The sequence below is a fragment of the Vanellus vanellus genome (genome assembly GCF_965231255.1).
Source record: "Vanellus vanellus genome assembly, chromosome: 6".
NCBI classification, from domain to species: Eukaryota; Metazoa; Chordata; class Aves; order Charadriiformes; family Charadriidae; genus Vanellus; species Vanellus vanellus.
Window position 1 is genome coordinate 64,118,464 of NC_138911.1, and position 16,742 is coordinate 64,135,205.

The window sequence follows — 16,742 nt, forward strand, 5'->3', positions numbered from 1 at the left end:
TGCTGCTCTTTCCTCCTCATGCTTTTCCCCTACTGCAGTGTGGATCCCTTGGACTGCAGTCCCTCACAAACTGCTTCAGTGTGGGTTGTCTCCATGGGCTAGAGTCCAGCAGGATAAACCTGCTCCCACATGGGTCCTGACAGGAGAACCTGCTGCTATATGGGCTGTACAGCTTCCTTCAGGGCACATCCACCTGCTGCAGAGTGGGAATATCTGCTCTGGCACCTGGAGCACCTTCTCCCCTCCTTCTTCCCCAACCTTGGTGTTCACAGGATTGTTTCTCTTGCTTTTTTTTACCTTACTGCCTGCACAGCATTTTGCCCTTTCTTAAATATGTTTTCACAGAGGCACTGGCAGCTTTGCTGATGGGCTCAGCTGTGTCCTGAGGTGGGTCCAATACAGGGCTGGCTGGAACCAGCTCTGCCCAGTGTGGGGCAGACCCTGACCTTTGAGCTCATACCCTGTTGCCGACACTTGCCACTTAAACCCAATACACTGGGTAATAATCATGAATGGACCGATGTCTGGGAGTACAGGAGTCTAGAACTGAAAAATAAATCTATACAAGTCTGTCCTGGTTGAGGTAAAACAAGCCTAAACCATGACAAAGTCCTTAAGATAAATTTAGCTTGAGCTGCTCTCAAAAGATAAGGGACTTACTTTTTTGTATACCATATCAAACCAATTGGACTTTGATAAACATCCCACTCTTTATGAAGAAAGTATGCGAATTTATTCATCTGTATACTAAAGAGAAGTCCTGAAGAGTACCTTTACAGTTTTTAAGGTCTACTTCAGAAGGTGCTGACTTCAGTATTTTATAATTAGTACATAATACTAACTTTATATTATTGATTATGTCTGGAATTACTAAAGAAGCAAAACAACTAGCAGGTTAATGGTATTCTTGAATTTTCCTGTTAAATGATTGTGTATTTATTTTAAGCTAATAAATTGTCAGTGACACACCTGCATTTATCCTGCCAAGCTACAGACTGGAAGCAATACACAAATTTCTAGCTGTTGTTGTGTAGAAGGTGAAGAAGGTGAAGATACTGCTGGAATGGCTTGTATCCTTTACGGCATCAAGATCTATTATCAAAATTGTTGATGCAAGACTTCTAAAGAAAAATTCCTTCAGTGTTCTGTAAATTTTTTTCCTTTTTTTTTTTAGTTGGATGTAGATGGACAAATAGACTCTGTACATCTGTTTCTGTCACCAAGGCAGGTGCATCTTTTATTGGACATGGTAGCAGCTATTGCTGGACCAGGCAAGTGAACATTCTGTACATGTGAAATATGTATTACAGTGGACAAAAAATAAAATTTGCAAGATAAACAGGTTTCCTCAGTTGGAAAAAAATATTTGTGGTGGTAGATTATTATTAATTTCTATCTGATCTTAGCAAAATGTTTTGTAGCTGCTCTGAGTAGGACTGTGATCAATTTATTGACTTCGGTGGCAAATTGTACGTGCTGGTAATGAAAATCTAGGTATGAAATACAGCTTGACAAGTGACTATGTCATAGGAGAGAGGTGGGTAAATTGTAGGTGGAAAAAATCAGAAGGCCAGAACACTTGTGCTTCTTGTAGCCTCTGTTTCATGAGAGGGACTTAGCAGTCTGGTTCCTTCTCTGACCTATGCTTTAGTGACAGGCACAGAAAACATAGAACAGACAGTAATTGAGTTTGTTTGTCCATATTTGCTAAGTAATGAACAGTGGTGTTTAGACTACTGCTGGATGAGGGTGTTTTGGTTTGTTCCCTCCCACCATCTACCTCATGTAACAACACTTACTATTAGAAGAGATAGTTAATCTTTTTCAAAAGATTTGTCAAGTCCTGGGTAGGTGCTTAATGTTCCTCTAATGTTACTGATATTTGTTGTACTGGACTGCACGAATCACAGAATGGTAGGGGTTGCAAGGTACCTTTGGAAATCGTCTAGTCCAACCCCCCTGCCAAAGCAGGCTCAACTACAGCACGTTGCACAGGAACGTATCCAGGCAGGTTTTGAGTATCTCCAGAGCAGGAGACTCCACAACCTCTCTGGGCAGCCTGTTCCAGTGCTCTGCCACCCTCAAAGTAAAGAAGTTTTTCCTCGTGTTGAGATGGAATTTCCTGTGTTCCAGTTTGTGCCTGTTGCCCCTTGTACTGTCACCAGGCACTGCTGAAAAGAGTCTGGCCCCATCCTCTTGGCATCTGCCCCTTAGGTATTGATAAGCATTGATGAGGTCCCCTCTCAGTCTTCTCTTCTCCAGGCTAAACAGCCCCAGGTCTCTCAGCCTTTCCTTGTAAGAGAGGTGCTCTCTTCTCTTGATCATCTTCGTAGCCCTCCGCTGGACTCTCTCCAGTAATTCCTTGTCTGTCTTGAACTGGTGAGCCCGGAACTGGACATGGTACTGCAGATGTGGCGTCACCGGGGCAGAGTTGAGGGGAAGGATGACCTCCCTCAACCTGCTGGCCACGCTGTTTTTAATGTACTGCAGGATACTGTTGGCCTTGTTGGCCACAAGGGCACCTTGCTGGCTCATGGTCAACTTGTTGTCCACCAGGACTCCCAGGTCCCTCTCTGCAGAGCTGCTTTCCAGCAGGTCAGCCCCTAAACTGTGCCGGTGCATGGGGTTATTCCTCCATAGGTGCAGGACCTAGGTGCCGGACTTGCCCTTGTTGAATGTCATTGGGTTCCTCTCTGCCCAGCTCTCCAGCCTGTCCAGGTCTTGCTGTATGGCAGCACAGCCTTCTGGTGTGTCAGCTGCTCCTCCCAGTTTTGTGTCATCAGCAAATGACTTGTTCACTTTTTTCAGATAACTGGTTTCCCATATGTGTCATCTTCAAACCTGAAATTATAATAATTCCTTAATAGTAAAACAGAGTAAATAGTAAAAAAACAGATTGTGTCCTTAGTCCCTAAAGCTGAATGAGAAGAGAAATAGATGCTGATATTATATATGACCTTAAAATATTTTCTTCAGACTTTGAAATACTAGGGAGAAGTAATCTGTTTTGGACAAGTAAAACTTCAAAAACAACAAAACGCATGTATGTACACATCTGAGATACAAAAGTTATGTATATATATACAGATGCATATATATATATATACAGAACAACAAAAATTGGTTAATTTTAAGATTTGTTTTTGAATTTTCTTTGAGACACTTGTAAGGAAATTACAGTGTGCTTTTTATCTTTTTTTTTTTTTTTTTTTTTTTTTTTTTCAATTCAGAGAGCCTAAGCAGGGTAGAATTGTCAAATAAAGATAGGAAGAACCGGCCAATGCAACAGGAAGATGAGTATCGGATTCAGATGGAGTTGAAACGTTATTTAAGAAAAGAGTCTTTATCTGCAGGAGCGTCATCTGAACAAAGCTTCTATGAGACAGAGAGTGCCAGAACGCCTTCTAGTCGTGGCAAGTATAAACGATGATAAAGCATAGCAAATAACCTGTTGTTAAGATTATAAAAACTGACTGTTCATCTTCTAAACTTACCTAATTAAGTATCAAAAGAGCTTTGACATAGAATAACTGTATGCTATTAATTGTACTGTTGAATAAAAAATTAATACCTAGTTTAGTTATCAGACTAGACTTGATTCCATATTTCATTAAAACTATGTAGTAATCTGTATGTTACTGTGCAACACAGTAAATACACATGCAGTATAACATCTTTTAAAATGCGTGTTTAAGGAAATTAAATATAGAATAATAGTTTCATTGCCCTGATATTTATATTTTTATTTGAATATTTTTTTGCTGGTTATTTTAATGTGAAAATGTGAACTTTGAGTTGTCAAAAGGAGAGTGTATGAATTTATAGAAATTATGTCCACTTGAATATGAAAATGGAACACTTAACTGTTTTCATATTTATTAGGTTTTTTGCTTATTTTTTTAATAATTTCTGTCCATAGATACTACTAGTCTCAGTGTCAAGAGAACTTGGACCTTCTCTAAATAATATATTTAACTGGTTATTCTGTTTAGCAGTTAGATTTCTGAACTTATGAATGCATTTCTGCTAAAAGTAAAGTTATTTTTCTCATTAGAAGATAACACTTTACTGTCTATGATTCCTATCAGAAGAAGAAGTTTTCTTCTCAATGGCTGAAATGGACATGTCTCACAGCCTTTCTTCCCTTCCACCTCTTGGAGACCCTCCAACTATGGATCTAGACTTGTCTTTAACCAGTACATATACAACTACACCAGCAGGATCTCCACTGAGCACTACAGTGGTACAGTATTAACTACATTTAAAACCTTTTTGAAACTAACACTTTTGTCTGAAACTGTTGCATAAATATTCTTTACAATATCAAGAACCATTGCAAAATTCTAGGACAATTGAAAATGTTTAGAGCTGATGGTATTCTGTTTTCTGCTATGGAAATTGTACTGGAAAGTTCATCTGTTTGGCTGCCAAGACAGGAAATGGAATGTATTTGTTTTCAAATGCCTTGAAGCTTTTATAGGACACTTGATGATTTATTTTCTTTTTAATAACTACATTTTGCCATGTGGGTTTTCTTTTTAGTATGGACTACACAGGTAATGACAATGAAAAGTGAAAAATTGTTATATTACATTATTTCTCAAACAACATAAAAATTATGCTGTTGATATCGCTATCTTTCCCAAATCTGTTATGTGTGTAATGTTTCACTTAATGAAAGCTATGGAGAGCAGTTGTGCTGTTTACAGAGAAAAAGGAGAATATACGCTCGTGGAGAGAGCAACTTGAACTTTAATATTATGTGGATCTGGATGATCATAGAATTAGAAAGTGTAACCCAAAGTAAAGCTTATCTACATCGTTTAGTTGAGCGCTAATATGCCATGAAATGGCATGCTGTTGATTGTTTGTGCATGTATTTTCTCTTTGTTCCTTGACCTTATTATTTATGTTTGATCTAATGTCTATCATCCAATTGTCGAATTTAAGAGCATATATATTTCTGTTTTAGCTTCAGCCAACTTGGGGTGATTTTCTTGATCGTAACAAACAAGAACTACAACCTCCAAGAGGTTCTTCGCTTACAGCCAACATGGTTCACCAGGCTTCCTTAAGAAGGACATGTAAGTAAAAATGTTGTTTTGCATTCTGCTCCCTAGATAATTCTGGAAATGAATTGTTATGCAGCAACTTCGTAAAAAGAAATGAAAATCAAAAGTAAGATAATTTTATAAATGTGTTATTGCTGAAAAATTACGTGAACTTAATTTTGTATTTCAGCTATTCCATCCAGATCTGTTTCTGTGGATGAATCCAGACCTGAGCTTCTTTTTAGACTGGCAGTTGGAACTTTCTCAGTGTCTGTACTTCATATTGACCCTTTACCCCCACCTGAAAGTTCACTGAACCTTAACCCATTGACACCAATGGCTCGGGATTTCTTTACCCGAATAGAAAAGATTGAGCCAGTTAAGTTTTCAACAGAAGATTTTCTGTCCTTCCGAGAAGTATTTGCAGAAGCTTGTTCTCATGATCACCTTAGGTATAACTTTGCTTATTAATAAATATAATTAAAAAAAATATCTTTTAAGTAAATTTGAATAAATTAAGTTTATTTCCGTAGGAATTGTCACTTAATATTTGAATTGCATTAGACTTCATTGTTAATTTCAAAGTAGCCTTGAATTTTGACATTTGTTGTCAAAGACTGTTTCTTTTTTTAATTGAAAAAGAAGAAAAATGTATAAACATTGAAATCAACCTAGCTTTTTCTCAACAATAGATAAATTAAACTAGGTACAGTTTCTGCCACAGAAATCTAGACAGTCAAGAATCATTAAGTAAATTATTTCTTTAAAAATAGCTGTATTTTATAGGACTATCTTTATTCCAACATAGGGATTTCTACTTGAAGGAGTTTGGGGTTTTCCGTAGTGCAAAATAATATACCAGTAGGGATAAAAAGTAAGTGCGAGCAAAATCGTAACGTTAGTCTTTTTTTCCAGAAGCTTTTGCTTTCACAGTACAGTGTATGAAGTAAAATATTTAAGGGTGTATATATCTTTTCTTACCTTATGCATGTGATTTAGACTTCCTGAAGCATTTGACTTTGTTGTTGTCTATATAAGTATGTTAGATTCCTAGCTTTATGTGAATTGCACCTTAGGTTAGATGTCTAAAGTGTTCTTTACAAATTTCTCTATGCTGGCTATTGTTGAACACTTAACATAAGTGAGCTCCATTGTCTTTCTTGCTAAAGAATTATATGTTATTCTAATTATGTTATAAATAATTTTGTTTTTAAGAAATTATTGTGGGTTTAATGATTTTTTAAAAGGACTGTAGTGATCCTTTATTACATATTTAAATCTTGACTTTTCATAATTTTATGGTTTTATGCTACTTTTCACAATTTGTAATCTTCATAATTCAGATTTATAGGTACTGGCATCAAAGTGTCTTATGAGCAAAGGCAAAGGACTGCCTCTCGAAGTTTTAGTACCGATTTATCCATTGGGGATATGGAGTTCCTAGAATGCCTTTTTTCTACTGACTCTCATTCCATTCAGCCTCACTATACAGAGGTATGTAAAAAATACAGGAAGTTCCATGGAAAAGAAGTATTAATTTTATAACTGAGAATGCAAGATTTTAAAATGGTTGTAGCTTTAAAATGTTTAATTTTTTTTTTTAATGTTATGGTTTTAAGGTGCAACTTGTATTTTAATTGTAAGCTCAAATAGGAAGCAGCTTGCTGTCATACCTGAGAGGAATATCATTAAGTAGCTAGGCTTCGCTAATTTACTTCTCTTTTAAATATGCTTAATGCACTTTGTGTTAGAGTAAATGTTTTCCAAAACCTGAGCAATGGAATTGAGCAATGTGAAGGTTTCTTTGGGCGATGATTATTCTTCCAGCTCTTTTAATAGTCAGAGACATCCAATAAAGTGGCTGAATAAGTGGATTGAGTAAGCAGTGGGGCTGATGACTCGAGTGTAGAGTTACCTACTGTCTGTTCTAGGTAAAATGTCATAAACATCTTTTCCTGTGGCAATTCTTTCCTCCTTATCTATTAAAGATTTTTAACTCTATTTTATTTTAAAGCTGCTGACATTTCATTCTGAAGAAGGAAATGATTCTCGTGCTATGCCATGCCTTCAGCTTCATTATAAGCATTCAGATAATAGAGGACCTCAGGTAAGGTGGGAGATTAAAAAGACCGAGTTTCTGTATAATGGCCTTTGTCTAATTTTGTTACTTTTAACAGGAGGGTATCTTTCTTATAAAACAGAGGGTTCTTAACACTCAGTTATTATAATTTGTTTCACTATGTTGTTTTTAAGGATTTTAGTGCTTTTTCTCTTTCTTTTCAGGGTAGTCAAGGCAGACTCAGTTCTGTTCCACAGAAGGCAGAGCTACAAGTGAAGTTAAGTCCAGTGTTTTGTGAGCTGGATATTAGTATTGTAGACCGATTAAATTCCTTACTTCAACCACAGAAACTAACTACAGTGGAGATGATGGCATCTCACATGTATGCTTCTTATAACAAGCACATAAATCTGGTAAGTTAAAAATGAAATTGATTAATAAACTTGCTGATTTTTTTGCAGAAGGAAGGCAGGATGGTACAAAGTCAGAGGTTGCTAATTCTGGTTGACTTGTGGTGCCAAAAGGCCATGTGGTACTTTGTTTTCTGTTGGGTTCTTTTTGTTTGTTTGTTTGTGGTGGTTGTTTGTTTTTTTTTTTTTTTTTTGTTTTTTTCTTTTTTTTTTTACTTGTGATACAGAACTGTAGCCATCTAACATAGATAGTCATTTTAGATTCAGTGATTGCATGCTTGATAACAGACCTAAGGCAATGGTAGCTGCTTCACAAACTGCATAAATTCTCAGCTTCTTGAAGCAAGCAGAACTGCGCAAAAAAAAAAAAAGGAATCTTGACTGACTTCTAATCCCTAATATGTCCCATTGTGCTCACCAGCAGCTGATATAAACTGGTGCTGACAATTCCACTTCTATATTGAAATATCAGTTGTCACAGTCAGCCCAGTTGCCTCTGCTGTGCCTTCCCCACTTTCGGGGTAGGTAATGGAAAGGATGGGGAACGTATGCATTCTGTTCTAGTGATGGAGGACCAACAGAGGAAGCTGGAGCTTGTTTGTCTTGGTTCAGGTTGTCAGCAGGATTTAAGTGTTAGTATATTTAACACAATAATGTTAAACTTGAAGGCTTTTCTTGAAATACATGAGGAAGGATTAATGCAATTAACTGATTTTCTACACAGCAATAAATATCTTCATGTAACTTTATTGCTACATTGATTGATTACAGAAAAAATAGTTTTCAAGATTTATTTAAGAGAATCCTCATTTTAAAAAATTGTAAGACATCAGTAATTTCTATATGGTTATGTCCTGAAAGTTTGAGTCTTTTCAATGATGGTCTGTAATAAGCTATTCTCGGGGAGATTTTGGATGATGCATTAGTGACAGGAGCTGGAAGCCATGACTTACTGAAAGGGGTAAATATGCATGATAATAGCTCCTGGCTTTTCAACAACAGCATTTTTTAATTTTTTTTTTTAATAAATCTGTGAAACATGATATTTCTTAACTGCAGTTGAGTATTGTTTGGTACTTTCACACTATCAATTTAAGAGAAAAAAATACAAAGATAGCCATTTTTGAAATTTTGCTAAGCTCTGCAAATACTTGACTTCTAACTAAGTAGAATCTTAACAGCACCAATAATAGAAGACTATCCTAAGAGTAATAAAGTTGGTCCTACTATGTGTGTTTTGTTTGATATACAAAAAACTAATCCTTTTCATTTTTAGGTATTACATCATCCGAAGCTTCTCCATAGTAATTTTAGTGCTATTTTCTCTAATTTAGATGTGTTTTTCTTTACTTTTTTTTTAAGCATAAAGCATTTACTGAAGTTTTTCTGGATGATTCGCATACTCCTGCAAACTGTAGAGTTTCAGTTCAAGTCAATGCCCCAGCATTAAACCTCTCTGTTCGCTTCCCAATACCTGACCTTCGATCAGATCAGGAAAGAGGACCATGGTTTAAGAAATCGCTTCAGAAGGAGATTCTTCATCTTGAATTTACAGACTTGGAATTTAAAACTGAGTTTATAGGAGGGTCAACTCCAGAGCAAGTTAAATTAGAACTTACCTTTAAAGAGCTAACTGGTAAGAATGTCAACATTATATTCAAATAGTCTTTTTTATTTTTCCAGGTATCACCTAGTTGAGAAAAAGGTCCTCATATGGATAAACACAGGGAGTGTCTTACCTGCTCCAAAATTCAGGAGGAATCTCTGCTACAGTTTACTGTTCTCTACTAAATAGCAATACAGGTCAAAATAATACTACTAGGAGGAGAAACTAATGTATGTGGGTGTAGTGCTTGCATTTGTGTTTTTGAGATCTGAGTTAGTGTTTCTGTTATTTTCCATTATATTGTTATAGCAATTTATTTCAATTTAGGGTAGCTCTGGGATCTCTATCATGGTGTTAGGGCAAGTTTTGTAGATTTGTAGGGGGATGCTACAGCTATGCAAATTAGGAATCCGAAGTCTAGTCTAGAAATGAAGTGAATGATGTTGTAAATAACTGTTATGGAGAAAACTTTAATACTTTTATACCTCTAATATCTTTCAAAGTAATAAATCTGTGAGACTGGCATTCCATGTGCTTTTCAAGGCTGTGACATAATGTAGCAATGCTACAAATGTAAATGCAGATATCTATGCATTAGAAGCATCTAGTTTTCTAACTGCTGATAGCTAGAAGATAATGTGAAATAACTTTTGTTTCTAGAAATTGATATTTAAGTTTTGGAGGAAAAGATGACAAAATTTGTATGAGTACCTTAGTAATAGCACTGCAATGTTAGCCTTTTGGACTCCAACCTGGGGAGTGGGCAACCTGAAGTTAGCAGTTGTTATTCCTGTGTTAATGTTTTAAAAATCTTTTTCTATTCAGGTTCATTTGAAGAAGATAATGCAGAACCACCAATAAAATTTTTTCAAGTCTCTGGTGGTATAGATGGAGATATAACATCATCATCAGACAATTTTGACTGGCCTCGGTAAAATAATGCTTTATTTTTTAATGAGGGTTGTTTGGATTTTTATGAAGCACTGTTACTTTTCTTATTGTTATAGTCGAATTTTGCCTCAAAATACTAATACAAGCTGGTATAAAGCTGTAATGACAATAAGGATAATTATATTGTGACTGAATTACTGCAGCTTGTATCACATGTAAGGCAATACAATACTTCAGAGTTACTGAACAGAAGGACCTAACAGCTGTAGCATGTATTAAGATGTTTAAAGAGGCAATTTTAGATTTGCCGCAGAATTTGCCACATATGATTTTGCCACTAAATTTAGTGGCTTTCTGACAGCATGTTTGTATTTTTTCAGCATGGTTTTCTTTTATAATGGTACAAATACATTTTTCTGTAAGTGTGTACATGTAATACACTACGTCATGTAGCAGAGGATTTTTTAATAGCTGTTGATGGTCTAATGATACAAGTGTTATTTTGGGAGAGCACTAGGTTTTTCTTGCATCACCTGATGGAGTTAAAAAAAGCAGACACTAACTTTTTTGCCTGATGATTCTTTCTCAATGTCCCTTTGTGCCTGTAAGTTTGGTGTTTCTCTTAATGGTATCACTTTGTCTAATAAAATACATTATTGTCTAATAAAATTCCCCGTCTTCGAGCTATTTAGCCTATGTGCATTAATGGCTAGCTAGTAGAGCTAGGGGACATGACTGTGCATCAATATAAAAATTCTAAGCATCTCTAATGGCTTATTCTGTGTAACTTCTCCAACGTCAGGATTGTATTGAAAATAAACCCTTTGGCTGTGCACTCTATTCTGGAAAGGATAGCAGCTGAGGAGGAAGAAGGTGATAATAACTTTCAAGAGGAAGAAGAAGGAGGGTCTCATTCTTTGAAGGATGTCTGTGATATTAGAAGACCAGAGCCTTCTCCTTTTTCTTCCCGTAGGGTCATGTTTGAAAATGAAGAGGTACTATAGAATTTTGTTATTGCTCTGTGCTTATGGTAAACAAAATTAATATATTCTCCCTACTTTATATGCATCTTCTGGTATCCAGTTTCGTTTTGTTTTTTTCACTTGAGGTGTTTGGTTTTTTTCTCTTTCAGATGGTGATGCCAGGAGATGTAGTTGAAATGACTGAGTTTCAGGATAAAACAATTAGCAATTCTCATTATGTACTGGAACTCATGTTACCAAACATTCACTTAACATTACCAAACAAAAGCTTTTATGAAAAACTTTACAATAGGCAAGTATGATAATTGTTTTGCTTGGTTATCATGACCTGTACTTTTAGTTCTGTATTCATTGTTGATAAAAGCAGTTGAACAAGCAGCTATGGCAGGAATTCGTTTGTATAGTTTTCTAAGAACATAAAATACTATATCAATATTCTTCCAAGTTAACAGAAGAGACGCTACTGTGTCATATATTTTAGCCAGCTGCTGAAAAGCGTTCGGCAGATTTTGTGAACAAAGGGTAAAGTCTTAGTCTTTTGCTTTCAGTGAGTACTTTGTTCAGATTTCCATTTGCAATGTTTCATTTTGCTCTGATCTTTCTGAATTCTTTTCTATAAATAGATCCTTGCGCTTCAAAAAATGTTGCATTTAATTTTATTTTTTCTTTTTTCTTCAGTGATTCTCTATCTAAAAATTAAGAGTCCACAAGGCAGGCAGGGGAAAAACCACTGACAACGCAGTTCTGTAAGCATCACAAAGGCTTACAAAAATGTAGAGAAAGTGAACACAACTTATAGATGTGTGTTCAGTATTTATTTCTGTTATTTTCTGTCTGAAAAACAAAGAAAAACAATGAGATTAAATCAACTAAAAGATAGGTATTATGCTACGCGTGAGCTACATAAAGAGAGATACTGATCTATTTTAGCCTCTGATAGGCATTACTTTACTTACAAAGTATTTTTTCACTTCCAAAGTGGCGAAGCTGTATCTTTCATTGAATATTCTGTTGGTGTACTTCTGTACTGAATGTCACATATATCTTTACCCCGACAGACACAGCCTTACTTGAAATCAAAAGAACTAATGTTTCCTGCAATTTTGCTTGAAAATTGATGTGGTCAAAATAGGATTATGTTACACCCCCTCCAACCTACTGATCTAATATACACTTACAAATGGAGGCTTTTGTGTCACTGTCAAATGTTAGACTTTGATATGTGCGTACCATAGTTACAGAAAAAAGTTACTTTCATTATTTATTGCTTTTATTCATGAATATGTTATTCTTTCTTGTGCTCTTGAACTTTTTTCTCTTCCTTGTTTATGAAATCTGGCATCTGTTATATGAAGTCTGCAAAGGAAATATTGCTTGACTGACCTTATATTAAGTTGGAATAATGTGTTTTGTATAATGATAATGTATTTCTTCCTAGGATCAGCAATGATTTATTGTTGTGGGAACCCACAGCTCCATCTCCTGTAGAAACATTTGAAAACCTTTCTTACGGTGTTGGACTATCTGTGGCCAGCCAGCTCATCAACACTTTCAGTAAAGACAGCTTTAGTCAATTTAAATCTGCAGTTAATTATGGTAATACACTTAAATCATCTAGAGCTATAGCAATTCAAAAGTATAATTGGCTGAAGTCATTAAACTGATAATTGAAAGAATTTGCAGAGTTGTAAGAAAGCATTTACTTAAACCAAGAAGAAAAGACTTAGATTACTGTTTAAGTAAAATAAGCGTGAAATTGAATTGCATTACTGATGGAAAAATAATGTTATTGGCATAGTATGTGTACTAGCTCGAGAGTTAGTTGTTTTTCATTTTATCTATTAGATGATGAGAGTGGATCTGAGGAAGAAACACTACAGTATTATTCCACAGTTGATCCAAACTATCGTTCACGCAGAAGAAAAAAGCTTGACTCTCAGAATAAGAACTCGCAAAGCTTTCTGTCTGTTCTGCTAAATGTGACACATGGATTAGTGTCAATATTCACAGATGTAAAGGTGAGACATGGGGCTGGAAAAAGTTATTCTGTTGTTTTGACTGGGATTCCCTTCATGCTGTATGTTCTGGTTTTGGAAGGAACAAGTGTTTAGAACAGTAATTCTGTAATCTTCATGCTATTGTACTATAACTAGACAATAATGCAACACAACATTTTAGCAATTCTGTTTACTTTACATGAGAATAGCTAAACACGAGCAGGAAAATATGTATTGGTAGCAAATGTTATGTTAGTTTACACTGTCTAACTGCAGCAAACTCAGCAAGCAATCATTACATCATTTCTATTCTTCCTTCAGCAGGATGATGGGAATACACTGGAAGGGAAATATGGTGAATTCTGGTTTGAGTTCAACAGTGGTTCGCTTTTCAGCGTGACTAAATATGAAGGCTTTGAGGACAGACACTATGTTTGTCTCCATTCTAGCAGCCTCAATTTATATCATCAAGGTAGGGGTGGGATTGGGGTGGCTTTGGGACTGAAATAAGATAAGCTTGAAGTGGTTTTGGGGTGTGTGTCTTTTGTTTCTTTTTTTTTTTTTTTTTTCTTCCCTGATAGTGCATCATTTGGCACAGTAGATTTAGTTCATGGCTAATGCTCCTAAATGTTACAGTAGTACAAGTTCATGATAACTGTATTTACTTAGTTACAGTTTAGCTCAAACTTCCCTTGACACCTGCAGGTCTTTAAAGATACTGTGGTCCTCTGGCAAATTGGCTGTACAGTCTTTATGAAAGTACACACTTCCTGCATGCTATTGGTTATTTAATTTCAATACAGGTTACCAGTGACAGCTGTATCTTTCCTGGGTAGCTAATTGCAGTCAGCAGGTGAAGAATTTTAAGTTGGCTATGTAGTTTATATGATGGGTAATGCCCGTGTAGTTAAACCTTTTAAGGATTTCCCCTCAAATGTCTGAATCAATCATAGTCAAGTTAATGAATTTTCAGTGTAAAGCTTAATTATTGTGTGTTTAGAGGTTAACCTGGCACCATCTCATAAAATGAAAAGGAGAGACATATTCCTATCTTTCCATGTAACCCGTAGGAGGTTTCTGTCCTTTATTTCAACTTTGCCAATTGTTGGGCAAATGGAAAAACAAACTATAGTTACATTAAATATTTTAGCTAGAACATTAAATATTGGATCATCTGTAACCTCCTCTTCACAATTTTTGGTTGTCAGTGTGCATGACTACTTTTGGTAATCAAAAGAATTTTAAAGGCATTAAGCATAAAAAGGATTTTCCTTTACTCTTCATCAGTAAGAGCTTTGAAGCACAAGGTAACTCATTCTAAAATCTCTTTGCAGGTATGGTAGATGGGGTCGTCCCTTCCTCTGAAGTACGACTGCCCAGCACAATACGTCCCCACTGGTTAGAACCTACTATTTGTTTTTCTGAAGAAGATGGTCTTAGTAGGACTACTTCAGATGGTGTAGGAGTAGATTTTCCAAGTATGCTGACCGTCGCAGTTAAAATCCAATCAGATAAAATAGAGAGCAATACAAAGGTTTGTGTTTTTTTAGAAATTTGTGCTTTTAGAAATTATTTGAGTTATCTCTGTTTATATGGAAGCATCTAGATGTGGAGTTACAAGGGGTATAGATGAAGAAGCCATATAATTCTGAGCCATTCATTCTCAAACTATTGTTTTCTGTTAGAATCTTTTGAGTGGATTGTAAATTTATTTACATTTAAGTATCAACATCATTTACTAATCCTTCCAATGCATCACTTTGCTGATCGCACTGTATTTTTTTTTTTTTACTGAATGCATTTCTTGGTCAGTTGACCACCTTCTTGTTTTTCTTTGAGTTTTAATCTGGTGCCAAACCAGGCAAGAACAAATAAAAAGAGTTAAAAAGCTTTCTGCTGAGCTTACTAGTAGTGTCATCTAATAGGCAGCCTTTTCTTGCCTATTTAGGGTGGCACTGGTGAATGAGTGGTACGTTTTGCTTTGACAGTAGCATTCATTAGCATGACTGAAAGATGACCTCTGAGCTGGCATAGTGGTGACAAACAGGTTGTAGAGTTATCTAAAGTAGAAGGAATCTGCAGACCAGCGAAGTGTCATGGGGGATCAATGGTCTCAGATTTGAACAGCATAAGGAAGACCTACATTGGGTTGGTACTCCTGGTAATTCCTGGTGAATCCCAGAATGAATGAACCGGTAGTCTTCCTTTCTACCACTACTACAGAATTGTCATTTCTAAACTATCTTGTTGCAAAAAGTATTAGACTGTGTTAGCCAGGGTTTCTGTATTAAGAAGCATGGTTTTTTTTTTTTTAATGTTTAATCCTGGCCCAGTCCTTTCTTTACTTGGAGATTCTGGGAGCAGAAGGATGACTGTGTTTCATAATCTAGGTGTCAAATAGTTACATGTATTTTGTGTAAATTAACTTGTGCAACTTTCTCGTGCAGGAATTTCTAGTTGCTGTTGGACTAAGAGGAGCCACCCTTCAGCACAGAGTACTGCCTTCAGGTTTAAGCTGGCATGAACAGGTCAGTTTGCTACAGTTTTCTCAACTACATCTTCAATTTCAGTCTTATTGATTTAACAACTGCTTTTAGTATCAAACGAAACCTTGATGAAAAATACCTGTTTATTATTATCTTACTCTCCTCTTAAAAGTGTTATTATTTACTTGCTTTCTTGTCTCTCTGTGAGACCACTGACAAACTCTAGTCTTGCTCCTAAATTCTTATTTGTGTATATATTTGCTACAGTTCCTCTTATCATCCTACATCTCTGCCGACAACATGTCAGGGAGGTTCCGGGGGTCTTTTGTTTGTTTGTTTGTTTGTTTTTAAAGTTCAGATGGAAAATCTCAGTAGTCCCATGCTATCCAAGTACTTAGGTAATCCTTGGCGTAAAAAAAACAACACCCTCAAAACAAACATGCTACTTGCAGCACTGGAAGCATTTCTGTATTTTTCCTTTCTGCTAACTTGATTCCACAAGTCCTGGTTTGTCCCTTATCTGTTTCCTGTTGTACAGCGTTTGAATAGCAGTAATGGGGAAGTAGTGAGCAGCAGTTTCCATAAATGCTTGTAATGCAACCTTCTGAATTAGAAGGGTTGTACTGATACATGTGGATGCAGAGGTATAGCACAGCAGAGAGGGCTAGAGACCCGTGATCTGGAAGCTGTGTGTGAACATGCCTGAGCCAGGACATGCTGTTGGTACAGCAGCAGTATAGTTGCATGTACTTGCATGTATTTACACCATACGGGATTGCAGATGGCAAACCCTGACATTCAAGCTTATCCTGCTGGTCCTCCAATATGTGCGATATGCTTATTTTTACATGCGTTTTTGTTGTACAGCTGCATGGAGCTGAACTCAGTGCTTTGGAGTCTGCTGTGTCATTGCTTTCTTCTCAGCATGGTATTCCTATGTGTTTTTGTAGCCTGCTTTACACTGGCTTGCTTATTTGCTCTGTGAATTTTTGCTCAATTAACATTGCCTGTAATGAACTTGGGAATGTTTTTTGGAGGGGGAGGCAGTAAATAAAAAAATCGGCCAAAGAGGTAGGTAGAGGAAATGATTAAAAGGCTGGCAGTGTTGGCATTGTCCCAGGCTTGGAATAATTTAAGAAGAACTTTTATATTGTAGCAGATTTGAGAGAGGAGTATAGGAGTTTATTTTATGCAGTAATACATGCATGTCCACATTTTCTCCCCACCCCCTCCCCAAAGAAAAAGAGAGATAACTTGAA

General features: G+C 36.2%; 1 protein-coding gene across 1 annotated transcript in view; it reads left to right on the top strand.

Annotated features, from left to right (window-relative positions):
• ATG2B (autophagy related 2B) overlaps positions 1 to 16,742 on the top strand; it is a 49,654-nt gene that overhangs the window by 11,705 nt on the left and 21,207 nt on the right. Inside the window, exons 7-23 of the mRNA XM_082485091.1 lie at positions 1,175 to 1,275; positions 3,235 to 3,413; positions 4,089 to 4,243; positions 4,973 to 5,084; positions 5,242 to 5,503; positions 6,395 to 6,545; positions 7,066 to 7,158; positions 7,335 to 7,523; positions 8,883 to 9,156; positions 9,952 to 10,057; positions 10,820 to 11,012; positions 11,150 to 11,292; positions 12,439 to 12,596; positions 12,846 to 13,018; positions 13,319 to 13,469; positions 14,332 to 14,531; positions 15,445 to 15,525. Coding sequence (XP_082341217.1) covers positions 1,175 to 1,275; positions 3,235 to 3,413; positions 4,089 to 4,243; positions 4,973 to 5,084; positions 5,242 to 5,503; positions 6,395 to 6,545; positions 7,066 to 7,158; positions 7,335 to 7,523; positions 8,883 to 9,156; positions 9,952 to 10,057; positions 10,820 to 11,012; positions 11,150 to 11,292; positions 12,439 to 12,596; positions 12,846 to 13,018; positions 13,319 to 13,469; positions 14,332 to 14,531; positions 15,445 to 15,525 — 2,721 coding nt within the window. The remainder of the gene's footprint in view (positions 1 to 1,174; positions 1,276 to 3,234; positions 3,414 to 4,088; positions 4,244 to 4,972; positions 5,085 to 5,241; positions 5,504 to 6,394; positions 6,546 to 7,065; positions 7,159 to 7,334; positions 7,524 to 8,882; positions 9,157 to 9,951; positions 10,058 to 10,819; positions 11,013 to 11,149; positions 11,293 to 12,438; positions 12,597 to 12,845; positions 13,019 to 13,318; positions 13,470 to 14,331; positions 14,532 to 15,444; positions 15,526 to 16,742) is intronic.